The 26,922-nt window shown below is 50.0% G+C and overlaps 1 protein-coding gene across 12 annotated transcripts in view; it reads left to right on the top strand.

Annotated features, from left to right (window-relative positions):
* Positions 1–4,913: 4,913 nt before the first annotated feature.
* Positions 4,914–26,922, top strand: part of IVD (isovaleryl-CoA dehydrogenase) — a 31,022-nt gene continuing 9,013 nt past the window's right edge. For 4 of the 12 annotated variants that reach the window (XM_030814305.1, XM_030814300.1, XM_030814306.1 and 1 more), the window contains exons 1-11: positions 4,914–5,167; positions 6,800–6,889; positions 7,103–7,154; positions 9,791–9,960; positions 10,422–10,515; positions 10,717–10,853; positions 12,152–12,248; positions 14,032–14,125; positions 14,542–14,623; positions 15,219–15,323; positions 15,431–15,503. In XM_030814305.1, the coding sequence (XP_030670165.1) occupies positions 5,024–5,167; positions 6,800–6,889; positions 7,103–7,154; positions 9,791–9,960; positions 10,422–10,515; positions 10,717–10,853; positions 12,152–12,248; positions 14,032–14,125; positions 14,542–14,623; positions 15,219–15,323; positions 15,431–15,503 (1,138 nt within the window). In that variant the 5' untranslated portion in view covers positions 4,914–5,023. The other 8 variants (XM_030814303.1, XM_030814311.1, XM_030814302.1 and 5 more) reach the window with 7 other exon arrangements.

The raw sequence follows: 26,922 nt of genomic DNA, 5'->3' as shown, positions 1-26,922 counted from the left end.
GTGATCTCCGCTCACTGCAACCTCTGCCTCCCGGGTTCAAGCGATTCTACTGCCTCAGCCTCCCAAGTAGCTGGGATTATAGGCTCCCGTGACCATGCCTGGCTAATTTTTTGTATTTTTAGTAGAGATGGGTTTTCACTATGTTGGCCAGGCTGGTCTTGAACTCTTGACCTCATGATCCGCCTGCCTTGGCCTCCCAAAGTGCTGGGATTACAGGCGTGAGCCACCGCGCCTGGCCTATACCCATATTTCTTACTTAAGTGTTTGGAAGAATTCATTAGTGAAGTCATTTAGGCTTGGAGGTTTCTTCATGGAAGGTTTTTCATTGTGGATTTCAATTTATTTAGTAGATATAGGACTATTCAGATTTTCTATTATGTCAGTTTGTGTCAGTTTGATTTGTCCATTTCATCTACATTATCAAATTTATTAGCATAAATTGCTCAAAATATCCTTATCTTTTTCATATCTGTAGGATTTGAGAGCTGTCCCCTTTTTAATTCTTGATATCAGATATTTGCAATTTCTCTTTTTTTCTTGATAAGTCTTGCTAGCGGCTTATCAATTTTTTAAATCTTTTTTTTATTTTAGTAGATAGGGTCTTGCTATGTTGCCCAGACTAGACTCCAACCCTGGGCTCAAGCAATCCTCCTGTGTCAGCCACCTGAGTAGCTGGGATTACAGGTATGTACCACAGCACCCAGCTTAATTTTGTTAATCTATTTATTTATTTATTTATTTATTTATTTATTTATTTATTTATTTTTGAGATGGAGTCTCGCTCTGTCACCCAGGCTGGAGTGCAGTGGCGCAGTCTCGGCTCACTGCAAGCTTCGCCTCTTGGGTTCACGCCATTCTCCTGCCTCAGCCTCTCCGAGTAGCTGGGACTATTTATTTTTTGTTTTAATTTTTTTTAGAGACAGAGTTTTGTTCTGTTGCCTAGATTGGAGTACAGTGGCCTGATCATTACACACTGTGACCTCAAACTCCTGGGTTCAAACCATCCTCCTGTTTCAGTCCCTCAAGAAGCTGAGACTACAAGCACAACCCACCACCACTGGCTAATTTTTAAAATTTTTTGTAGAGACCGGTCTTATTGTGTTGCTCAGGCTGGTCTCAAACTCCTGACTTCAAGTGATCCTACTGCCTCAGCCTCCCAGAATGTTGGAATTACAGGCGTGAGCCACCATGCCTGGCCCACATTACCTCTTAAGATGACTCAAAAGTGCTTCAAACATAATTGTGCCCAAAACAAGCTCAAAGTCTTTCCTCTCAGACCTGATTCTTTTCCAATGAACCTACGCATTCATTGTAGGTTTGAGTTAAGAAAAGTGCCAACAGTGCAACACATAAATAGGCAAAAGACATGATCTGACAGTCCACAGAAAAATAAGGGCTTTTGGTATGAAAAAATTCTCCACCTCATTCATAAGAAGAAAAACTAAGTTGTATCTATACAATGGAATAGTCTTTAAAAAAAGAAAAAAGAGGAGGCTCTTAACCTAGTGATATGCCAAGATCTCCAAGATACATTGTTAAGTGTAAGAAGAATATATATTCATACTTGCTTGTATTTACATAAAACACTGGAATATTCAAGAAACTAATAAAGGTGGGCTGGTACAGTGGCTCATGCCTGTAATCCAAGCAGTTTGGGAGGCCAAGGCAGGAGGATTGCTTGAGGCCAGGAATTTGAGACCAGCCTGGGTAACATGGTGAGACCATCATCTCTACAATATACATACACATATATATATGTGTGTATGTATATGTGTATAGATATATATATTAGGCCGGTGACATGTGCCTGTAGTCCCATCTACTTGGCAGGCTGAGGACAGAGGATTGCTTGAGTCCAGTCATGGCAGTAAGCCATGATTGTGCCACTGTACTCCAGCCTAGGTGACAGAGATCCTGTCTCAAAAAAAAAAAAATTAATTTCCACCTGATTAAAAAAAAAAAAAGCGGCCGGGCGCGGTGGCTCACACCTGTAATCCCAGCACTTTAGGAGGCCAAGGAGGGTGGATCACGAGGTCAGGAGGTCGAGATCATCCTGGCTAACATGGTGAAACCCCGTCTCTACTAAAAATACAAAAAATTAGCCGGGCGTGGTGGCGGGCGCCTGTAGTCCCAGCTACTCAGAAGGGTGAGGCAGGAGAATGGTGTGAACCCGGGAGGTGGAGCTGGCAGTGAACCGAGATGGCACCACTGCACTCCAGCCTGGGCGACAGAGCGAGACTCCGTCTCAAACAACAACAACAAAAAAGCAGTGCTGGCCGGGCGCGGTGGCTCACGCTTGTAATCCCAGCACTTTGGGAGGCCGAGACGGGCGAATCACGAGGTCAGGAGATCGAGACCACGGTGAAACCCCGTCTCTACTAAAAATACAAAAAATTAGCCGGGCGTGGTGGTGGGCGCCTGTAATCCCAGCTACTCGGAGAGGCTGAGGCAGGAGAATGGTGTGAACCCGGGAGGCGGAGCTTGCAGTGAGCCGAGATTGCGCCACTGTACTCCAGCCTGGGTGACAGAGCGAGACTCCGTCTCAAAAACAAAAACAAAAACAAAAACAAAAAAAAAGCAGTGCTATGATCGGGTGTTAACTTCTCAGTAGGACTTCAAATTATGGTGAGGGGGTGAGTTAGAAGCTGAGGAATGTGTGCAGGGAAGTTGGATGTGGTATGAATGATCTAAAAATGAGAGCAATGTGCCAAGTACTGTGCTGAATTATTAAGTATGCAATCTCCTTTATTCCTCATAATAGCCTTAAAGTTGGTTGGTATCGTTTTCATTTTAAAGATGATGAAACAGCAACTGAAAAGATCTAAGAAACTTGCCAAAAGTCCCACAGCTATGTAGTGGGATTGCATAGACCCGTTCCTGCACTCAGGGTACCAACCTGAGATGAGTTGTTCAAGAGCATTGACTTGGCTGTGTTCCATGGCTCATGCCTATAATCCTAGCACTTCGGGAGGCCAAGGCAGGAGGATCACATGAGCCCAGGAGTTCAAGATCAGCTTGGGCAACATAGTGAGACCGCCCATCCCCACCCTGGCCCCATCTCTAATTAATTAATTAAATTTAAAAAATAAAGAACATTGACTCAACATGGAGGAGGAAAATAGAGCAAGTGGGGAGGGGATAGAGACTTAATTCCATCAGCTCTCCTCTTTCCCCTCACCACTCTTCCTTTCCCTGTGTCCTGAACCCATGTTTCTAAGTCCTGACTGCTATTCCTATGGTGTATTAAATACATATTATTTACTATTTAATACATCTTTTGTTGTTGTTTGTTTTCTCAAATTTTTTGTGGAGACAAGGCCTCCCTATGTTGCACAGGATGGTCTTGGACTCCTGGCCTCGAGCGATCTTCCCACCTAAGCTCCCAAAGTCCTAGGATTACAGGCATGAGCCACCACGCCCAGCCTATTTAATACATCTTATTTAATATATAGTATAATACGTAAATATGTACTATTTAATATTTAACACATATTAAATACAAATGGTCCCCAACTTACAGTAGTTCAACTTTTTTTTTTTTTTTTTTTTTTTTTTTTTTGAGGCGAAGTCTTGCTCTGTCGCCCAGGCTGGAGTGCAGTGGCCCGATCTCGGCTCACTGCAAGCTCCGCCTCCCAGGTTCACACCATTCTCCTGCCTCAGCCTCTCCGAGTAGCTGGGACTACAGGCGCCCGCCACCACGCCCGGCTAATTTTTTTTTTTGTATTTTTAGTAGAGACGGGGTTTCACTATGGTCTCGATCTCCTGACCTCGTGATCCGCCCGCCTCGGCCTCCCAAAGTGCTGGGATTACAAGCGTGAGCCACTGCGCCCGGCCAGTAGTTCAACTTAAGATTTTTCAACTTTACGATGGTGTGAAAGTGATAGACATTCAATAGAAACTGTACAATATTCAATAAATGATATCTAACACTATCTTATAAAATATGTTTTGTGTTACATGATTGTGCCCAGTTATAAGCTATTATAAGTGTTCTAAGTACGTTTAAGATCCGCTAGTCTAAGCTATGATGTTTGGTAGGTTAGGTGTTTTTTTTTGTTTTTTGTTTTGAGACGGAGTTTTGCTCTTGTCGCCCAGGCTGGAGTGCAATGACGCGATCTCAGCTCACCGCAACCTCCACCTCCCGGGTTCAAGCGATTCTCCTGCCTCAACCTCCTGAGTAGCTGGGATTACAGGCACGCGCCACCACGCCCGGCTAATTTTTGCATTTGTAGTACAGACAGGATTTCTCCATGTTGGCCAGGCTGGTCTCAAACTCTCGGCCTCAGGTGACTCGCCCGCCTCGGCCCCCCAAAATGCTGGGATTACAGGCGTGAGCCATCATGCCCGGCCTAGGTGTATTTTTAAAGTGCATTTTTGACTTACAATATTTTCCATTTATGATGGGTTTACCGAGAAGTAACCTCACTGTAAATCGAGGCGCATCTCCAATCTAGAAGGCAGCTACTCCTTAATAACTCCTTTCCCATAAAACATGAATCTAAATCTACAAACCTTGTTATATAATAAAGCAAGATGTACTCAGTTATAATCAGTGTGCACATTAGAGCAAGCACTACTTTTCCGATCTTAATTATTCCAGAGATGCTTGACCAATTTAGTGGGCACGTGGGCAGTTTTCTGATTGCTGTTTCCACACTCTGCTTTCCCACAGAGAGATTTCCGCAGTTAGGGGCTGCTATTTCAACGCAGGGAGATAAAAAGAAAAAAAACACTTCCTCTTCTACCCCCCTAAAAACACTCATCCTAGGGAGCACGCCAGCATTTCCAGCGCTCGGGGCAGGGCCACTCGGCCTGCGGCCTTTGCACTTGGCTGGAAGCTGGCAGACGATCACGGTTGATTGGCTCGGGTGCGGTCCAAGGACAGCACCGCCTTCGGCGGGCCGCCTAGGATGATTGGCTGCTGCAGACCCACCCCCTTGCCGGTTTGCGCGGCGGCGAAGCCTGGATTGGTGGAGCTAAGAGCTGGCTCAGTTGCAGCGCTGGCTCTTCGTGCAGAGCAGAGATGGCGACTGCGACTCGGCTGCTGGGGTGGCGTGTGGTGAGCTGGAGGCTGCGGCCGCCGCTTGCCGGCTTCGTTTCCCAGCGGGCCCACTCGCTTTTGCCCGTGGACGATGCAATCAACGGGCTAAGCGAGGAGCAGAGGCAGGTGAGGAGACTGACCCCCTTCCTGGCCCAAAGGCCTCCTTCCTGCCTGGTCCCCGTCGGCCTAGCGCCCACCCAGCCTTGGCTTTTGCCCGTGGGTCGTTGGGAGCGCCAGCGCCGGGGCGGGACGCGGGGCCTCCGACCTCGGGCCCAGTCCTCTGACCTCAGCCTCACGTCTGTGGAGTGAAGATTTGAGACTGTGGGACAGTACTGCTGGAAGTAGAGAGGAGGAGTCGAGGCTGGGAGAGCTCCTGGGAGACTGATGGTGTTTTGGTGGAGGATTGGCCAGGCTACCTACCGCTTGTGGCACAAGGGCCCTCAATCTGTATGTAGTTCACTTACACCTGAACAGTCTGATGTATGCTTCTCACACCTGGGTGATCATCGTAATTACCAGGGAGTCTTTTTTGTATAAACAGTTTGGGGGTTTTAAAAAGCCACAGTGAGCTCTCCTGTCGCTCTTCAGCCCATTGGGTCAAAACACAAAAGTTGAACAAGTACTTGAAAGAAATAGTTTGAGGCCAGGCGCCGGGGCTCACACCTGTAATCCCAGCACTTTGGGAGGCCGAGGTGGGAGGATTGAGCTCAGGGGTTTGAGATCAGCCTGAGCAACATAGCCAGACCCCCATCTCATAAAAAATAGAAAAGACGACGAAGAAGTATTTACAAATGGAGCAGAACCCGAGTCCTTCCTGAGGCTTCACGTGGAGGCTGGATGGAGTTGGCAGAGGTATGAGCCTCCCAGCAACTCCGTAGTTTATGTTTATAGCCAGCGAGCGCTCAGAGCTTCCGTGAACCACCTCAGGCGGAAAGGTTTCAATCCCTGTTCTCAAGCCTTCCTGGCAAAAGGAGTTTCTTTTTGTTTGTTTGTTTGTTTGTTTGTTTAAGACGGAGTTTAACCCTTGCTGCCCAGGCTAGAGTGTAATGGCGCTATCTCCACTCACCACAACTTCCGCCTCCTGGGTTCAAGTGATTCTCCTGCCTCAGCCTCCCAGGTAGCTGGGATTACAGGCATGCACCACCACGCCCAGCTAATTTTGTATTTTTAGTAGAGACGGAGTTTCTCCATGTTGGTCAGGCTGGTCTCAAACTCCCAACCTCAGGTGATCCTCCTGCCTCGGCCTCCTAAAGTGCTCGGATTACAGGCATGAGCCACCATGCCCAGCCGCCAAGAGGAATTTCTGATCTCTTTGGGTAATCAGACCCTTTTAGCCAAAGGTTCAGGGGCTTGAAAGAGCCTGACAACTGTTGAGATCTGGAGTCTGCCTGGAATGCAGCTGGAGCACAGAGGGTGGGAGGAGGGAAGGTGCTGGGGAAGCTAGGAGAGTCAGCTGGGGTCAGCTCCTGCAGGGCCTAGTAGGCCTGAGTGAGAAGCTTGTGTTTTATTCTAAGTACAGTGGAAACCAATGGAATGATTTTTATGTAGGGTGTGATGTTTTAAAAATTACCATCAAGCTGTCTAGGCTGAAGACCTTAAGAGGGGTGAAGATTATCTCTGAGGAGGCATAAACTACTGAGGCCTCTCAGTTTCAGTCCGATGCTGTTTGGGGAAGTTACTTGTGGCCTTTTCTCTTGAATGTGCCTGGGTAGTGGAGGTACTGTCTGCAGTGGCATCTGTTTACCTGTCTTCTATTAGCTTCGTCAGACCATGGCTAAGTTCCTTCAGGAGCACCTGGCCCCCAAGGCCGAGGAGATTGATCGCAGCAACGAGTTCAAGAACCTGCGAGTGAGTTGGGAGGCCCGGGCAGTGGGGGACAGTCAGGGAGTGGGGCTGAGCTGCACTGCTACCTGGAAGAGCTCACACAGTTTTCTGGTAAATGAAGCCTCCCTAAGAATGCAGCCCCTCTCTCTGAAGTGTCTGGGTCTCATTGTTCCAGCCACATGTGACTGGCTGCCTTCCCCTCAACACTCATTCCACTCCACTCCATTCTGTTGGCAGGAATTTTGGAAGCAGCTGGGGAACCTGGGCGTATTGGGCATCACAGCCCCTGGTGAGTATAGTGTCTTTCCCTAAAAAGAACTTTTCTTATGTGCCCTTTAAAACAGTTCCCAAAAGAAGCAGGAAGGGAAGGGAAAGATTGTGCTTAAAGAAACCCAGAACTGCATCTGTGAAAGCACCCATTGATTGTCAGCCCAGAGAACAGGACACTCTTCTATTTTATTAGACAGTGATGTGGAGAAGGCAGAGGGATTAATTAGGTCATTGTGGCTCACTTGGATCAGGATCACTCCAACTCTTGAACTCTGCATACTTAATAGGCTCACCCAGGTGATTTGGGAAGTTTAGAGAACTCTGGATCAAGTGGTTGTCTTCATAGTACCTCAGTCTTACTGCTTCCCCTAATCCCTATAAGCTTTGTCGTACCGGTGGCCTCTCAGCAGGAACACTCTGGGTAGGTGTGTCCCTGCAGGGACTGCCTGTGTCCTCTTCTGCTTAAACCTTGGAGCTCATTTGGGAGCAGATGGCAGGGGGAGTAGGGTGGGGGGGTGGGCAGGGGAGAGAGATGTCTATCTGGGCTTCCAGATGAGGTGGCCAGATGATGTGTTTAACAGGCTGTCCAGAGGGAGAAGGCAGGGAGCTGGCAGGCTCTGGTTTGGATATCATTAACTTCTGAAAGAGGCCTAGACTGGCTTGCAGTGCCCGGTAAAGAGATGAGCCTAGGCCAGGCGTGGTTGCTTACGCCTGTAATCCCAGCACTTTGGGAGGCCGAGGCAGGCGGATCACCTGAGGTCGTGAGTTCGAGACCAGCCTGACCAACATGGAGAAACTCCATCTCTACTAAAAATACAAAATTAGCTGGGCATGGTGGTACATCCCTGTAATCCCAGCTACTCGGGAGGCTGAGGCAGGAGAATTGCTTGAACCTGGGAGGCGGAGGTTGCAGTGAGCTGAGATCGTGCCACTGAACTCCAGCCTGGGCAACAGAGCGAAACTCCGTTTCAAAAAAAAAAAAAGCCCAACCTGCTTGGGCCTGTATTCACTCTGGGCATGAGAGTATGAGTGGAACCCAATATACTTCTCCTTACATCCTAGAAAGTTATATCACCTTTCATAAAATGAAACCACTTAAAGATTAATTGAAACCATCTTAATGTAAAAGCATGGGGGAAAGGCTGCTGGGCACTCCTAAGCAAGACTCTCCTATTGTGTTTTGGGGGTTTATGTACCCCACTCTCTGCAGACAATATGCTTCTGAATCAGATTGTATTTTACGGAAGAAAGAGGCAGTTAGAAATCAGATGAAAATGGCCAGGTGTGGTAGTGGGCTCCTGTACTCCGAGCGATTTGGGAGGCCAAGGCAGGAGGATCGCTTGAGCCCAGGAGTTCAAGGCTGCAGTGAGCCATGATTACACCATTGCACCCCAGCCTGGACAAGAGAGTGAGAGCCCGCCTTTTGAAAAAAAAAAAAAGAAAGAAAAGAAATCAGATGAAAACTCTTTCAAGGGAACCTGAAAAAGAAAGCTGGTTACAAGTTCTGGTTTCTGCATGATGTCATGGGGGCTGTTTCTAATATCACCTGCCTTCGGGCTTTCCTTCCTGCAGTTGTAGGGGCAGGTCAAGGTTTCCTTAGAGCCTAGGACGAGCCTGACTTATTGGTCAGAGTGAACATGTGTATAGGACCTTGCTAGGCTTGACCCAATCAGCAGGGCTGGGGGTGGTATCAGGTGACTCAGCCACTTTGAGTTTGGATCTGCTGCCAAGGAAAAACCATATATTTTATGAGGAGTTCTGAAATTCTCTGACAGCATCTCATCTGCCCTCTGCTACACAGCTAACCTCAAGACTATCCCTGAGGCTGTGGCTCTCCTGTCCTGTCACCAGTCCTCCAGTCCTGCTTCTTTATTTTTTTTTTTTTTGAGACAGAGTCTCACTCTGTCACCCAGGCTGGAGTGCAGTGGCGTGATCTCGGCTCACTGCAAGCTCCACCTCTCGGGTTCACGCCATTCTCCTGCCTCAGCCTCCTGAGTAGCTGGGACTACAGGCACCTGCCACCATGCCCGGCTAATTTTTTGTATTTTTAGTAGAGACGGGGTTTCACCGTGTTAGCCAGGATGGTCTTGATCTCCTGACCTCGTGATCTGCCCGCCTCGGCCTCCCAAAGTGCTGGGATTACAGGTGTGAGCCCCACGCCCGGCCTCCAGCCCTGCTTCTTTGGGTTCAGCCCTATGCTATAAAATCTCACCTTCCTTAGGCCTTTTGCAGACACATCACATCCTCTGGCTTTGTATCTGTTCTTGGTGCTTTGGACACCACCTCCACCCCAATGCCTTTGTTTTTCTCCAGGCCCTCTTCCTTCATTTATTCATCTGCCTCTGCATTTCTGTAACTTTCTGAGTAGTGGATGCTCAGGTTGTTCACATATCTTCATCAAGAAGTCTGTCTGGGATAAAGCAGGAGTTGCAATGATTGCCTTCTGCATCACCCCTAAGCTGACAAGCACCAGCAGGCAAAACCCGTCCAGTGAGCTTGTAAGCAGGTCTGTGGCATCAGCTTATTCTTGTTGCTAGAGAGAATTTGGAATAGGTGCTACAAGGTGCTTCCCTTCTGCCATCAAATGTAAGATTCTTAATGTCCCGATTTAATCTGGGCTGCCTTTTCCACTCCCTTGTACCACACCACTCACAGTTCAGTATGGCGGCTCCGGCCTGGGCTACCTGGAGCATGTGCTGGTGATGGAGGAGATATCCCGAGCTTCTGGAGCAGTGGGGCTCAGTTACGGTGCCCACTCCAACCTCTGCATCAACCAGCTTGTACGCAATGGGAATGAGGCCCAGAAAGAGAAGTATCTCCCGAAGGTGAGGAAATGGAAATGTAATACACGCTAATCTCACAGTGCAACCACCAACTATAAGATAACCTCTCCCCTTGGGGGGCAGTCAGACCTGCTTTCTGTAGCATGCTGCCATGAACCAAATGTAGTTAGGAAGAGGCCATGGATTGCTTTAAAATACTTGAGCCAAAAATAATAAAAATAGGACCAGAACTCTTGCATTGAACAACAGACAGACAACATTTGAAGAGAACTCTAAGAAATGGAAGAGTAGGACTAGCTTCCTTTGCAAAGGGAATGGAAAAAGGAGAGGCATTTTCAGCCTTGTAGCCATTGGGCTTAGAAGAGACTTCTAGGACTTTACCGATACCCTGGTCTGAGAGCGAAGTTTGAAGGGGTGTAATGTGGACGGAAGAAGCAGTACCAGTGAGCTGCTCTAGGGTACTCTGAGCTTGTAACAAGGCCTGTTGGGGGTTTTCCTTGCAGCTGATCAGTGGTGAGTACATCGGAGCCCTGGCCATGAGTGAGCCCAATGCAGGCTCTGACGTTGTCTCTATGAAGCTCAAAGCGGAAAAGAAAGGTGAGGCCACTCTCAACTTGGGAGCCAAATTGGGCAGAGGTACAGACATTATCAGGGTGAGGGAGCAACAATTTGGGGTGGCCCCTGCTGGGTTTCCAGAACTTTCTCAGAGGTGGACAGCTTCTTGCTCAGCAGAAGGTCTATGGCCTGGCTGAGACAGGCCAGGGTGGCTTCAGCAAATAGCCAACATCCTGCCCTTAGGAAATCACTACATCCTGAATGGCAACAAGTTCTGGATCACTAATGGCCCTGATGCTGACGTCCTGATTGTCTATGCCAAGACAGATCTGGCTGCTGTGCCAGCTTCTCGGGGCATCACAGCCTTCATTGTGGAGAAGGTGAGTATAGGTGGGTGCAGGGCCAGGGAGGCTTCTGCCTCCTAACAGTCGTACCAGAGATAGCCCCTTCACTGATCTCAAATGGAATCAGTGTTGTGTGCTCTGCAAGGCCCCCAGAGGTGGGGGTGAGGCAGAGAGCAGACTGCAAGGAGGGTGACCAAAAGTCCAGGAAGTCCAGGGCGGATGGGTCACTTCTGAAGATGGTGGAGCCGTCCTCAGCACCAGGCCACACAAAGAGGTCTAGAAAGGGGAGGACTGAAAGGTCGGGACGTGACAGTCAGGGTACCCTTGGTGGACCTGATGAGTGTGGCCGTGGGAGACTGAGGTGTGGGTGGGATACAAGTGGAGACTGCCCCTGCAACAGCCTTGACAACAGAAGCAAGAAGGAAGCAGAGCAGGAGTTCAAATGAAAAGTTAGGAGTTTGGGTTTGTTTTTAGAAATGAGAGAACTGAGCAGATTTTTTGGTCAGAAGGAAAAAAAAGGGAAGAAAAAAGAAAATAGAGGGAGAAATTGAAAAGTGTGGGAATGAGTGGGCAGAACACAATGGTGAGTGGGGGCAGGAGAGAGAAGGATGGGTTACAGGTGATGGTGCAGGAACCACCTGCCTAATGATCATGAGGAGGAAGCTGGGGGCCCTCTGAAGGCTGGGGCCACAGGTCGGGGAGTTGGCAGAGAGTTTCATGAGCGAGTATTGTAAAGGTTTGTGGTACCCTCCATAGAGAGGGGGAAAGTAGCTGTCTAGGGTTGGAGCAGTAGGGACCTGGCTGACATGGGAAATCTCCAGGTTGCGTGACGCCACCCTTATTACGGGCTGAAGGCAGCATGTGCCAGCACTTTGCTGGGCACTTGCCAAAACATGCTGCAACCCAGTAGTCCAGGTCAAAGCACAGAGGGCTCAGTTCAGCCCTAGTAGGATCCCTTTGGGTATAGACAGGAGAACAACAGAGGATAAGGGAATTGAGTGGGCTGGTGACAGTGTCTTGGAAGTAATGTCCCCTGGGGGAGGGAAATAAGGCCAGGGGGGTCAGGAGGGCTCAGGGAACTGAGCATATCATTGAGAAAGAACTGTCCCCGTGAGAACTGGGGAGAACACAAGCTAGTGGCAGAGGAGGCTGGGATCAATCTGGGGCGTTAGCACCGGAAGGTCCCGGGGGGAGCATGGGACTAGGATGCTGCCATGCTGTGCAGGTACAGGGACTCAATAGGAAGGTGGGTGCCTTCTTCCCAGGGGCCTTTTCTTTACGAGGCCCCCTTGGAGCTAATCTGTAACCAGGGCCACCTTTTGTTTCCTGTAAAGGGTATGCCTGGCTTTAGCACCTCTAAGAAGCTGGACAAGCTAGGGATGAGGGGCTCTAACACCTGTGAGCTAATCTTTGAAGACTGCAAGGTTCCTGGTAAGTAGCACCGAGAATTGGGGAGCCCCTCTCCTGACCCCCTTCCAGGCTGATCTGGCTGTTCTCAAGTTGAGAAAGCCTCTGGGTTAGAGAGGCTTGGCATTGTTAGCGCTTCAGTGACACGTGGCTAGGCTGTGAGCTGGGGCTGCTGGACAGCGCTCCTTCCTGGCCAGGGCCCTGCAGCGGCATGCCTGACTGGCATCACACACTCCACGTAGGGTCTGTACTCAGTAGCCGGAGGAGAAGGGTCAGACCTACCCTTTCCCACTGATGTCCTTCAGTCTTCCTGTACTTTCGCCCATCCACTGCATGTGAGTAACTCATTAACTCACGTTTTTGTAAAATATTTTAAAAATGAGTTATTCATTTTTAGCATTAATGATACTAAGAAAAAAACAAAACATCTGAATCCACTGATGGAAGCCAGACTCAGTAGAGAGAAGGCAGTTCTGTTTGAGTCTGAGTATTTTCTCCCCCGAGGTGTAACTGAAATGTGACATGGTGGAGCACTGTGGGAGAGCCAGCACAGCCATCATGTACTAACCAGACCAGGGGCATGGATTTGTTGTTTGGGTTTTTTTTTTTTTTTTTTTTTTTTTTTGAGAAGGAGTCTTGGCTCTGTCGCCCAGGCTAGAGTGCAGTGGCGTGATCTCAGCTCACGGCAGCCTCCACCTCCTGGGTTCCAGTGATTCTCCTGCCTCAGCCTCCCGAGTAGCTGGGATTACAGGCATGCACCACCCTGCCCAGCTAATTTTTTTTTGTTTTTTTTGAGATGGAGTGTTGCTCTTGTTGCCCAGGGCTGGAGTGCAATGGTGCGATCTCGGCTCACTGCAACCTCCGCCCCCTGGGTTCAAGTGATTCTCCTGTCTTAGCCTTCTGAGTAGCTGGGATGACAGGCACACACCGCCCAGCTAATTTTGTATTTTTAGTAGAGAGACAGATGGGATTTCACCATGTTGGCCAGGCTGCTCTCGAACTCCTGACCTCAGGTGATCCACCCGTCTCAGCCTCCCAAAGTGCCAGGATTATAGGCCTGAGCCACCGTGCGTGGCCAGGGGCATGGATTTGATCAACAGTTAGGTTTGCTGTCTGCCTCAGCCATATACCATGCCTATCACCGACAGCCCAAAAGAGTGTGCTTTAATTACAGGGAGCATCCAGGGAGAGGGAGCTGTGCAGCTCCTTCTTTGTTGACAGGAAAAAATTCAGCTAGCATTAAAGGTAGGTCAGTAGTGTCAACTCGTTTTCCTGCCCACACCTCCCAAGGCCATCCAGTCTCCTGGCTTTACTGGGTGGAGAGGTGCTCAGCAGCTTCTGTCACTAGCTCTGAATGGCCTGTCTCCTGGACAAAGAAGCTTTCATGGACTACCCTGCAGGGAGGTGACATTGGACCAGAGCTGACTCCACCTGGGGGAAAGAGTAATTCTCTGGTTTCTTTATAGGTGCCTGCGTAGAAAGAGTCAGGGAGGGATTGGGTGACTTCTAGACCAATTAACTTTTCTTCTTTCCCATCCAGGGGAGTCCAGAGAGGGAAGGGAAAGATCTAACAACCCTGGGCTTTGTGGTTGGCCTCGTGGATGGGGTGGGAGTCCTGGCGGCTCCACTTCTGACTGGAAGGGGTTCACTTGATCCTTTTCTTTCACCCGGAACCTTAGTTGAATAAAGGTCAAGTGACATATTTTAGTGCCTTACTTGAGAGCCATGTTTCCAAATCTAGTACCTTTGATAAAAGTGAGGAGGCTGTGGACAGCTCTCTCCCTCTGACCAGCACTTACCCTGGCAGCTGCCAACATCCTGGGCCATGAGAATAAGGGTGTCTACGTGCTGATGACTGGGCTGGACCTGGAGCGGCTGGTGCTGGCTGGGGGGCCTCTCGGGTAAGTGTGAGGCTTGGGGGAAGCTGGGCTCTGTCGGCCTCTTTGGCAGGTGACCCACCATGAGCAGCAGCAGCCTTCCCCTTGCGGGGCCAAAGGGAGCTGCCTCCTGGCCCTGCACTCTCCTGGGAGACAAAAGGAACCTCCTCCTCCCATGTTGGATTTCTTCCCACAGCAGGGAAATATCATTAAGTAACAGACAAAAGGCCTGAGGAGCAGGGTGGCTTACTCGGCTGTGAAACGACACCTGGGCTGTCACGCCCCTGCACCTCTGGTCAATCAGTGCCATAACTGTGGCAAGACTTTCTGAGGTTGCTTTTCCCCTCCCTGGGATTCTGGCCTTCGCACGCTAGCATTTTGCCACCACACCCGGTGGTGGGATGAGGAGGTGCCCACGGGGCCTTTCTCCTTTCTGACAGGCTCATGCAAGCGGTCCTGGACCACACCATTCCCTACCTGCACGTGAGGGAAGCCTTTGGCCAGAAGATCGGCCACTTCCAGGTGAGCCAAGTGCTTTTGCTGACATGTACACTTCGACTGGGCTAAAGTTTTCTTTGAAAAGAGAGGAAGTGAGGTGGGCACCGTGGATGTTTACTGTCTCCTCTAGCAAATTGAACTTGACTGCTTGGAATGCAGTCTTCCTCAGCATGCAGCCTGGCTCTGGAAGTCATCAGGAAGTTCATCACATTGCCACCTCGATTCCTGTGTGAGGTGGATGAACTAGGCATTGTAAGGTTGGAGAGCAAAGCGTGCAGGTTGTGGGGGCAGAAGGGAAAGAGGTTGGTATTTGTAGTTAGACCTTCTGGTCCGAAGAAGCTGCTGGAAGGTAATAAGCATTGGAGTAAATGGTGCCTTGGGAGCCATGCCTTTCGGAGGCAGTGATGGCTACTTCAGGGTGTAATGCGGGCTGTGGAACAGCCACACTCGGGCCCTAAATCCCACACCTGCCTCCATCTCCATCATCCTGGGTAAATCCCATCTCCTCTCCACGCCCCTGCTTCCTCATCCTTGGCTGTCTTGTTGCTGTTGCTGACCTGCTTTTGGTAACTGGGAGAGTGTTCCAGCATGTTGACCTGTGACATCCCTTTGTGCCCAGTTGATGCAGGGGAAGATGGCTGACATGTACACCCGCCTCATGGCGTGTCGGCAGTATGTCTACAATGTCGCCAAGGCCTGCGATGAGGGCCACTGCACTGCTAAGGTGAGGGCCAGCCTCAGTCGGGGAGAGGCGGTGGCAGTGGGCCAGCTGCTGGGACTTGCTGTCTGTGTGCCTCACAGGGCCCTGCTGACCCGAGCTTCCTCCCGTAGGACTGTGCAGGTGTGATTCTTTACTCAGCTGAGTGTGCCACACAGGTAGCCCTGGATGGCATTCAGTGTTTTGGTGAGTGATCCCCACTTCCCACTCCTAGGGCTCCCTCACTCCTGGGGCCTGTGGCTACTTCAGAAAGCTGTTTCGGGGTGGGTGTGGTGACTCATACCTATAATCCCAGCACTTTGGGAGGCCGAGGTGGGCGGATCACCTGAAGTCAGGAGTTCAAGACCAGCCTGGCCAGCATGGTGAAACCCCATGCTGGGCGTGATGGTGCACGCCTGTAATCCCAGCTACTTGGGAGGCTGAGGCAGGAGAATCGCTTGAACCTGGGAGGCAGAGGTTGCAGTGAGCCAAGATTGCACCATTGCACTCCAGCCTAGGTGACAGAGCAAGAGGCTATCTCAAAAAAAAAAAAAAAAAAGAAAGAAAGCAGTTTCCTCTCCACTCCTCACTATGTGCTTATGCTAGGCCCAGCTGAGCTGGGACCTTCAGACTCTTTCTGTCGCAGTTACAAGAAGGAAATGGAAAGCAAATGAGAAAACTGCTAGATGCCAGGAGTTGCTGCTGCCTTTGGGAACACCCCCCTCTCATCCTCCCTGCCTCATAGACTCTAGGAAATGGGAAAGGGAGATGTCTCAGAGGTAGACCAGCCTTGTTTCCATGCTGTGCGGTGGTTAAGAGCACAGACTCGAGCCGAGCAGCTGAGGTTTGAATCCTTGAGCTGCTGTGTGGGCGTCCTCTCATCCCCATTTGCCATGCCTGTCAGTGGCACCCCTCTTTCTTTGGTAACCTTAGCATTCTGGGTGGCCTTTCAGCCGCAACCTCTTGCCCACCCTACCCCCAACAAGATACAGTAGTCCCCTCTTCTCCTTGGCTTTGCTTTCCACGGTTTCAGTTAGTGTGGTCAACCAAGGTCCAACTATACTAAATGGGTCTGGGTACAGTGGCTCACACCAATAATCCCAGCACTTTGGGAGGCTGAGACGGGCGGATCACCTGAGGTCAGGAGTTTGAGACCATCCTGGCCAACATGGTGAAACCCCATCTCTCCTAAAAATATAAAAATTAACCAGGCGTGGTGATGCATGCCTGTAATCCCAGCTACTTGGGAGGCTGAGGCAGGAGAATTGCTGGAACTCGGGAGGCAGAGGTTGCAGTGAGCTGAGATCATACCCTTGCACTCCAGCCTGGGTGACAGAGCGAGATTCCATCTCAAAAAAAAAAAAAAATGTGTGGCTGGGCACAGTGGCTCACACCTGTAATTCCAGCTGTTTAGGAGGCTGAGGCCGGTGAATCACCTGAAATCAGGAGTTCGAGACCAGCCTGGCCAACATGGTGAAACCCCCTCTCTACTAAAAATACAAAAAAAAAAAAAAAAAATTAGCCGAATGTGGTGGCAGGAGCCTGTAATCCCAGCTATTTGGAAGGCTGAGGCTGGAGAATCGCTTGAACCCAGGAGGCAGAGGTTGCAGTGACCAGAGATCGCACCATTGCATTCCAGCCTGAGTGACAAGAGTGAAACTCCGTCTCGGGGAAAAAAAAAAAAAAAAAAAAAAAAAGGCCAGGCGCAGTGGCTCACACCTGTAACCCCAGCACTTTGGGAGGCCGAGGCAGGTGGATCACCTGAGGTCAGGAGTTCGAGACCAGCCTGACCAACGTGGTGAAACCCCATCTCTACTAAAAATACAAAAATTAGCCAGGTGCGGTGGTGCGCGCCTGTAATGCCAGCTACTCAGGAGGCTGAGGCAGGAGAATCACTTGAACCTTGGAGGCGGAGGTTGCAGAGAGCCAAGATCGTGCCACTGCACTCCAGCCTAGGTGACAGAGCATGACTCCTTCTCAAAAAAAAAAAAAAAAGCTAAATGGAAATTTCTAGAAATAAACAGTTCGTAAGTTTAAAATCCACGCCATCCTGAATAGCTTGATGAAGTGTTGTGCCATGCTGCTCTGTCATGTTTGGTACATGAATCGTCCCTTTGTGCAGCCTATCTGTGCTATGTGGGCTACCTGCCCGTTAGTAGTCACCTAGGGTATCCAATCAGCTGTCCTGGTATCAGAGTGCCTGTGTTCAAGTAACTCTTATTATTTTACTCAGTGGCCCCAAATTGCAAGAGTAGTGATGCTGGCATGTCATAATAGTTCTATTTTAGTATTTGTTATTATTGTTGATCTCTTACTGTGCCTAACTCATAAATTAAACTTTCTCATAAGTATGTATGTATAGGGAAAAAAACAACATATATATGGGGTTTGGTACTATCTACGGTTTCAGGCATCCACTGGGGTCTTGGAATGTATCCCCCAAGGATAAGGAAGGACTAGTGTATTCCCCACACCCCTCCCTCTTGCTACCTTTTGCTGCTTTTCTTTAATCACCCTCTCCTCCTGTGGCCTGTTTCTATATACTTGGCATTCTGTTTGCTTTCTTTGTTTTGCCCACTGTCAATCACTTCCTTTCTTCTCTGCCCAAACTCTGGTTGCAGGTGGCAATGGTTACATCAATGACTTTCCCATGGGCCGCTTTCTTCGAGATGCCAAGCTGTATGAGATAGGGGCTGGGACCAGCGAGGTGAGGCGGCTGGTCATCGGCAGAGCCTTCAATGCAGACTTTCACTAGTCCTGAGACCCTTTTCTGCACCTAGTGGCCTTTCTTGGGAAGTAGAGATGTGGCGGCTCTCCCACCCTGCCCACAGCAGGCCCTCCTGCCCAGCTGCTCTTGTCAGCCCTCTGGCCTCTGGAGGTTAAGTTCTCCACAGCAACTCCCAAGCATCATGGGCCTCACAGCAGGGCCTGTGCCACGACTAGTGTTCTGTGACTTAAAATGGACTCAGCAGGAAGCATATTGTCTGGGGATTGTTGGGACAGGTTTTGGTGACTCTGTGCCCTTGCTCTCTAACTTCTGAGCCCACCTTCCAGGGTAGGCACCTGGGGGCATGCAGGTACCCACCTCTTTCTTTTGGGTGAGCCTCTGGCAGGGAGATCTCTCTGCTCAAGCACAGCAGAATCATGGCCCCTCTCCATGAATTGGAACTTGGTACAGGTTAAGTATCCCTAATCCTGAAATCTGAAACACTCTGGTTCCAAGCATTTTGGATAAGGCAAATTCAACTTGCAGTCTCTTTTCTGGGGGAAAAAAATAATAAACCTAGCCTAGCCAGGCGTGGTGGCTCACGCTTGTAATCCCAGCACTTCAAGAGGCCAAGGTGGGTGGATCACCTGAGGTCAGGAGTTCAAGACCAGCCTGGCCAACATGTGGAAACCTCGTCTCGACTAAAAATAGAAAAAATTTAGTTGGGCATGGTGGTGGGAGCCTGTAATCCCAGCTACTTCAGGAGGCTGAGGCAGGAGAATCACTTGAACCCAGGAGGCAGAGGTTGCAGTGAGCCGAGATTGTGCCATTGCACTCCAGCCTGGGCGACAAGAGCAAAACTCTTCAAAAAACAAAACAAAACAAAACAAAAAACCTGGCCCTTGTTTCTTCCAGTTTCTAGAGGTATCAGCTTCTAGCAGCTTATGAACACATACGCTTGCTTGGCCAGGCAGGGTGGTGTGTGCCTGTAATGCCAGCACTTTGGGAGGCCCAGGCAGGAAAATCACTTGAGCCCAGGAGTTCAAGGCTGTAGTGAGCTATGATGATACCACTGTACTCCAGCCTGAGCAACAGACTGAGACCCTGTCTCTAAAAATAAAAATAAATGATGGCTGGGTGCCATGGCACATGTCTGTAATCCCAGCACTTTGGGAGGCCAAGGCAGGTGGATCACTTGCACTCAGGAGTTCCAGACCAGCCTGGCCAACATGGTGAAACCCCATCTCTACTAAAAATACAAAAATTAGCCAGGGGTGGTGGTGCACGTCTGTAATCCCAGCTACTCAGGAGGCTGAGGCAGAGAATTGCTTGAACCCGGGAGGCGGAGTTTGCAGTGAGCCAAGATCACACCACTGCACTCCAACTTGTGCGACAGAGCAAGACTCTGTCTCAAAAAATAATAGGCCGGGAGTGGTGGCTCACGTCTGTAATCCCAGCACTTTGGGAGGCCGAGGCGGGCAGATCACAAGGTCAGGAGTTCAAGACCAGCCTGACGACCAACATGGTGAAACCTCGTCTCTACTAAAAATACAAAAATTAGCCGGGCCTGGTGGCGCACGCCTGTAATCCCAGTTACTCAGGAGACTGAGGCAGGAGAATCACTTGAACGCAGGAGGCGGAGGTGGCAGGAGCTGAGATTGCACCATTGCACTCCAGCCTGGGCAACAGAGTGAGACTCTGTCTCAAAAAATAGTAATAAAATAAATGAACACACATGCTGCTAAGAGTCCGCAGTGGGGCAGAGCAGAGGACGGCATGCTTTTGTGTGCTACTGGAAGACTGGCTCCTCCTGTACAGCACCTCTGAGCCCTTGTGCACCGCCCTGCCACGGGCACCTTCCAGTCCTGGCCATGTGACCACCCACAGCTGACTGGGTAGCAGGCACAGGCCCTACCCAAGCAGGCTGGAGTTGGCTCGCCTGACTCCAGCTGAGGCTGCCTGTGTACATTTCTCCAGATACCCTATGGCTAATTTTGTTATAACTGCACAGTGGCTGCTGCCATTTTGTATTAAATATATTGTGAAACAAACCCATCTGCTTCTAAACCAGTGATTTTGGGGAGAAGCAATCTACTTGCCGCTGCTTCCTGTCTGGATCCAGCTTGTGTCCTTGGAGAGTGGCTGGTCCAGGTCCTATTCCTGTCCTCCAGCCCATTCTTTCGTGAGGGACAGGAAGGTAAAATCAGCCCTTAGGATAGAGGTCCCAGCCTCCCTTTCCCAGATCTCCCAGTGAGTTTTAAAGGAAGCAGGGAGCCCAGAGTGCTAAGTTCTTACAGCCAGAAAGAAGCTTATAGATTTCTGAAAACCGCCCCCATGTTTTTAAAAAGATCAACGCAATTTGACTTTCTCAAGGTCAAAACGAACTAGAATCCAGATCTGCTAGTGGCAAAAATGGAGGTGTTCTGAGAATTCCAGCTTTGGGCCCCACTGTACAACAGTCTGGATAGAGTGTGATCTGAGAAGGGAATGGGTCTGTGTTGTTCCACCCCTTCTGAGTTCCGAAAAGAGGGAACTGGTTTTCTTGGCTCTCAGCCCAGCAGCGCCTATCCTGGCTTTTGGTCCTGGCCTGCAGCCAAGTGCTGTTCCTAGCCTGAGGCTTGAGACAGGTGGGGTTAGCTCCTCACCAACCCCAGTTCAGTCCCATCCTGAGGGCAAGATCTTGGCCTCATAGGCAGTGCCTTTCACTTCCTTGTCTTGCTCCCTGCTGTGTTGGAGATGAATGTGATTAAAAGGGCCATCTTGCTGGCTTAATGTGTGGCTGGAGCGACCAGCCTGGAGACAATGTGGCAAAATGGGGTGCTTCATCCAGTCTGTCTAATCCCTGTCGACTTGGGGAGGTGATTTCTTTCCTGATTCTGTATGTGAAGCAAAATAAATGTTTTAAAATTAAAAGCAAAAAAACAAAATGAACCATGCAGCCTGAGTGGTAAATGGAAGAACAAGGGGCACGTCTACTTTGGTTCTTGTGGGCGTGTTTGGTTGCCTACATGCATTGGGCAAATCTGCAGCACCAGCTGCCAGCACTGCTCCTTCCTGCGGCTGGCTCTTATTCCACTCCAATTTTAGGCAGGTCACACTATCAGGGCAGCTCGCTGCTGTTGATGCTGCCTGCCCTGTGGGAGGGCAACAGAACCCTGGGATGTTTTTTAAGCGTGGTCTGAGCACACCCCTCATCAGAATTTGGCAACCTGGAATAAATGCAGGTTCCTGGATCCTGCCCCAGACCTATTCACATCCCCAAGGGTGATTCTAGACAAGGCAATCTTCTGCAACCACCATCTGGGTCCTAGAGCAGGCTTCCCCAGGAGCCTAAGTCCTAATTCTAAATCCATATAATCTAGTGATAACAATCCCTTTCCCATGTAACCCTCTCAAGTCTGAGCTCCTTGATCTTTGCACAACCGAGTGCAGGAGGCAAGGTTTCCCGCAGGGCCCCCTTTCAGAAGACCGGTAAGGTGAGTTGCCCTCGGCGGGATGGGACCAGACCTGGTATAAACGCAGTGCGCGGTCTGGAAAGAGGTGCCCAGTCCCCTGCCTGCCGGGTGGGAGCTGGGACCTAAGACCCAGGTGGTCATCTGTCGCGACCCCCAGCCTAGGGGGCAGGTCCAGAGGCCTTCCTCTGACCCTCTCCCTCGAGGCAGCGCGCTTCTTGGAGCGCAGCACTGGCTCGCCAGACGCAGCTCGGGTGTCGCATGGAGCTCGCCTGACCCCTGCCGGCTGCCCGCGGGGTTGCAAACGCGCGGAGCCAGCCTATCTGGCCTTTGCCTGGGGTTCAAGGCCCCCAGTTTGGGATTTCAGGACTCAACGACGTTTTGTTTTAGCCAATAAGGACATTAAAGGGAAGAGGGGTTGGGGGAAGCCTATCCTCTATTACCATCATTTCATACAAGGCTTTTTTTTTTTTTTTTTGAGACGGAGTCTCGCTCTGTCGCCCAAGCTGGAGTGCAGTGGCGCGATCTCGGCTCACTACAAGCTCCGCCTCCCGGGTTCACGCCATTCTCCTGCCTCAGCCTCCTGAGTAGCTGGGACTACAGGCGCCCGCCACCATGCCCGGCTAATTTTTTGTATTTTTAGTAGAGACGGGGTTTCACTGTGTTAGCCAGGTTGGTCTCGATCTGCCGACCTCATGATCTGCCCACCTCGGCCTCCCAAAGTGCTGGGATTACGGGCGTGAGCCACCGCGCCCGGCCGGCCTTTTTTTCTTTTTTTTTAAGACGGAGTCTCACTTTGTCACCCAGGCTGGAGTGCAGTGGCACGATCCCGGCTCACTGCAACCTCCGCATCTTGGGTTCAAGCGATTCTCGTGCCTTAGCCTCCCAAATAGCTGGGATTAGAGGCATGTGCCACCATGCCTGGCTAATTTTTGTATTTTTAGTAGAGACGGGGTTTCACCACGTTGGCCAGGCTGGTCTCAAAGCCCTGGCCTCAATTGATCCACTGGCCTTAGCCTCCCAAAATGCTGGGATTACAGGCATGAGCCACCGCGCCCAGCTAGGCCAGGATTTTTTATTTATTTATTTATTTTTGAGACAGGATCTCACTCTGTCACCCAGTGCAGTGGCGTGATCTCAGCTTACTGCAGCTTCGACCTCCCTGGCTCAAGAGATCCTCTGGCCTCAGCCCTCCCCCTTGCCACCCCCCCAACTCCCCAGTAGCTGGGACTAGAGGTGTGCACCACCATGCCAGACTAATTTTTGTATTTTTTGTAGAGCCGGGCTCTCACCATGTTGTCCAGGCTGGGCTCAACTCCTGGGCTCAAGCGATCCTCCCACCTCCACTTCCCAAAGTGTTGGGATTATAGGTATTGAGCCAGTGTGCCCAGCCCTTCAATTTTTGCATATGCTTTATGTTCATGGTTTTAAAAAATACTACAGTTTTTAAAAGCTTATTTAAAAAAATAAAAGTCCCCTGTCCCTCCTATCCCCATTCCCACTCCCGGGACAAAACCACTTTTGAATCTTTAAGGGGCTTCTTTTGATAATTCACTTCATTCCTCTAAGTGACATGCTTACTTATTGATTTAATTGTAAGCACTTTTAAGGATAGTTTTTGTTTTTGTTTTTAAGACGGAATCTTGCACTCTGTCGCCCATGCTGGAGTACAGTGGCACAATCTCAGCTGACTGCAACCTCCGCCTCCCGGGTTCTAGCGATTCTTCTGCCTCAGCCTCCCGAGTAGCTGGGACTACAGGTGCACACCACCATGCCCAGCTAATTTTTGTATTTTTAGTAGAGACAGGGTTTCACCATATTGGCCAGGCTGGTCTCAAACTCTTGACCTCATGATCCGCCCGCCTCAGCCTCCCAAAGTGCTGGGATTCCAGGCATGAGCCACCACGCCCAGCCCAAGGATAGTTCTTTAAAGTGCATACATTTGATTTATGAGAACTTATGCCCATACTTTTTTCACTTCCTCGGGCCAGCCCTGTCCACGGGCCAGTGTTTGGGAGCCCTGAAATCAGGTGGTGCAGAGCCCCATTCACATTCCTGGCTGTCCCCAACCCCTGCCCACACTTGGTACCCAGAGCCTACAGCCACGCTAGTGCAGAGTGGGAGCTCTCCTCTCCCTGTGTGCACCACTTGGTTACTCTTGCAGGGGGCCATTCCAGAATTCAGCCTCTCTCCCTCACCCACCACCCACCCACTCTCAGAGGCTAGCCTGGTATCTCTTAAATACTTCTTGGATCTTAACATCCTGCCAACTTGCCTCCCTTCTTCCAGGCCATGCCCCTCAACCCTTCCTCTACGCTGAACCAGTGAACTATCAAGCTCCCCGCAAATTCTTCAGTGGCTCCCAGCACCTATAAGATCTAAGGCTGGCCGGGCGCGGTGGCTCACGCTTGTAATCCCAGCACTTTGGGAGGCCGAGGCAGGCGGATCACGAGGTCAGGAGATCGAGACCACGGTGAAACCCCGTCTCTACTAAAAATACAAAAAATTAGCCGGGCGAGGTGGCAGGCGCCTGTAGTCCCAGCTACTCGGAGAGGCTGAGGCAGGAGAATGGCGTGAACCCAGGAGGCAGAGCTTGCAGTGAGCCGAGATCATGCCACTGCACTCCAGCCTGGGCGACAGAGCAAGACTCCGTCTCAAAAAAAAAAAAAAAAAAAAGATCTAAGGCTTGGCAAGGCAAATATGACTCTAACCCCCCTGGGCCTTCCCCTTCTGCTGCTTCCCTCCTTCCCTTCTGAATGTTCGTGTTCTTGTTGCAAGGAGTCCTCACTGTCGTGTTTCTCACCCCTGTGCCTTTGGTCTGGGGCAGCTCTGGAAGTCCTTCCAGCCCTTCAACCTTTCTCTTGCTTCCCCATCTCTAAAGCCTCAGGCCAGGGCCTGCCTCCTTCAGGAAGACCTCTCTTCTCCAACCTTCCCTCAGTCCTCTGTCTCCATCTCATCCATCCTGGATGAGTTCCCTTCCTCCTTCTGCCTGGGCATATCTGCACTGATGGGCTTGCCACACAGTTGTTTATTCCAGTTTCCCCAGCATTAGGCAGGCTATGAATCTGAGAGCTAGGACTGTGATTTGACTGTCTTTACATGATCACCATCCAGCACAGTTCCTGGCATGTAATAGGTGCACAACAAATGTTTATTGAAAGAGTAGATGAGTAGTCACATGACACTTAGCTCACATTTTGCTGGTATACTGTTATTTGTGTATATGGTCCTCTCTGAGCATACTGTAAGATCTTTGAGGTCAAAGACCCTCTCTCACTTATCTGAACTCTCCCAGTAGCACCCGGGGCTCACAGTAAGTGCTCAGTGGCTATGTTCATGCTGAATGAGTGAAATGACAGGTGGGCCAGAGCCCTGGCCTAATCCCAGCATTGGCAGAAACAGCAGAGCCAGCCGGCTTTGCCTGGCCCTGTTTTCTCCAGGCCTTCCCACCCTGGAGTGGCCAGAGCCCAGCCACAGAAGGGAGGCCCTCACCCCCATACTCCTCTGATCCACTCAGAGACAGAAGGAAGCTGTGCTAAAAGACCCTGACCCTCCTCTGCTAGCTGAGGATGAGAATGGGAGCTGGAAGGGGAAAGGGGCAGAGCAGAGCCACACGGCCTTTGTGTTCTTGTGTGAAATGCATGGTATATATGGGGGAGTACATACATGCACATATGCAGTGTGCAAAATAACAAAACAAACTCCTGTGTACCCAACACGTAGGTCAATGAAGACAGTATTCCAAGCCCATGTGCCCCTCCTTGACATATTCTCCCCAGGGGAGCCACCGTCCTGAATTTGGTGATAATCCTCCCCTTACGTTTCTCAATGGCTTCCTGCCTTTGTACAGATCCCTGAACAATATTGTTTAGGTTGCCTGATTTCAAACTTTCTATAGCTGGATTCATACTATATATATATGTATATATTCTTCCATGTCTTGCTTTTTGGCTCATCATTGTATAGTTTTTGTTTTCTTGTTTTCTTGGTTTTTTTGTTTGTTTTTCATTTTGTTTTGAAACAGGGTCTCACTCTGTTCATGATCACAGCTCACTATAGCCTCAACCTTCTGGGCTCAAGCCATCTTCCTGCCTGGGCCTCGTAGGTAAGGTAATGGATTACAGGGGTTTGCCATAAAGCTCAGCTAATTTTTTTGTATTTTTTGTAGAGATGGGGTTTCATCATGTCGCCTAGGCTGGTCTCAGACTCCTGGGCTTAAGGGATCTGCCTGCCTCAGCCTCCCAAAGTGGCCTCCATGCTCAGCTCTTTTAAATTTTTTATTGTTTTTGAGACAGGGCCTCACTTTGTCACCCAGGCTGGAGTGTAGTGACACAGTCATGACTAACTGCAGCCTTGACCTCCCGGGCTCAAGTGATTCTCCCACTTCAGCCTCTTCAGTGGCTGGGATTACAGGCCCAGTCCGGCTATTTTTTTTTCTTTATTTTCTTAAATGTTTACAGAGACAGGGTCTCACTATGTTGCCCAGCCTGGTCTCCTGAGCTCAAGCCATCCTCCTGCTTCAGCCTCCCAAAGTGCTGGGATTACAAGTGTGAGCCACGGTGCCCAGCCTCATTCATGTTAATGAGCAGGACTGTAATCTCTTCAATTTTTTTTCTTGTGTAGTATTCCATAATGTGGAAATACAACAATTTAATTGTCCATTCTACTGTCGATGGATATTTGGGCTGTTTCCAGTTTGGCGCTATTCTAAAACATTCCTGGCCAGATGCGGTGGTTTATACCTGTAATCCCAGCACTTTGGGAGGCCGAGGCGGGCGGATCACCTGAGGTCAGGAGTTCGAAACAAGCCTGGCCAACATGGTGAAACCCCGTCTCTACTAAAAATACAAAAATTAGCCAGGTGTGGTGGCGGATGCCTGTAATCCCAGCTACTCTAGAGGCTGAGGCACAAGAATAGCTAGAACCTGGGAGGCAGAGGTTGCAGTGAGCCGAGGTCACACCATTGCACTCCAGCCTGGGTGACAGAGCGATACACTGTCTCAAAAAAAAAAAAAAAAAAAAAAAAAAAAAAACCATTCCTGTGGGTATCTTCTGATACAGATGTGCAAGTGTTCCTCAAGTCATAGTCCCAGGAATATAATTTATCTGTTGTAGGCTATGCACCTGATCAACCTTAGTAGATAATTCAAAACTGTTTCCCAAAGTAGTTGTGGGTCTGTTAGAATGATGCCACCAGAGGTGACTTGGGGCAAAAGTTGAATGCCAGCCCCAGGGCCAACCCCATGAGCTTATTTTCAGCAAGGTAGAGAAGTCAGATGGCAAAAGAGTGTGCATCTGTGCATCACTGCTTCCCCAGCCAGGCCCATAAACCACATGTTGAACAAACCTTTATAGGCAAGCTACTAAGACCCAGGCACTGGGCGAGGGGCTGGGGAGACAATAATGATTTAACACAGACCAGCCTCAGAGAGCAACAATTACGTTTCCATTTACCCTGCCAGGCAGC

The sequence above is a fragment of the Nomascus leucogenys genome, chromosome 6 (assembly GCF_006542625.1).
Source record: "Nomascus leucogenys isolate Asia chromosome 6, Asia_NLE_v1, whole genome shotgun sequence".
Taxonomy (NCBI): Eukaryota; Metazoa; Chordata; class Mammalia; order Primates; family Hylobatidae; genus Nomascus; species Nomascus leucogenys.
Note: the sequence above shows the minus strand (reverse complement) of the source record. Positions and strands in the feature narration are given on the sequence as shown.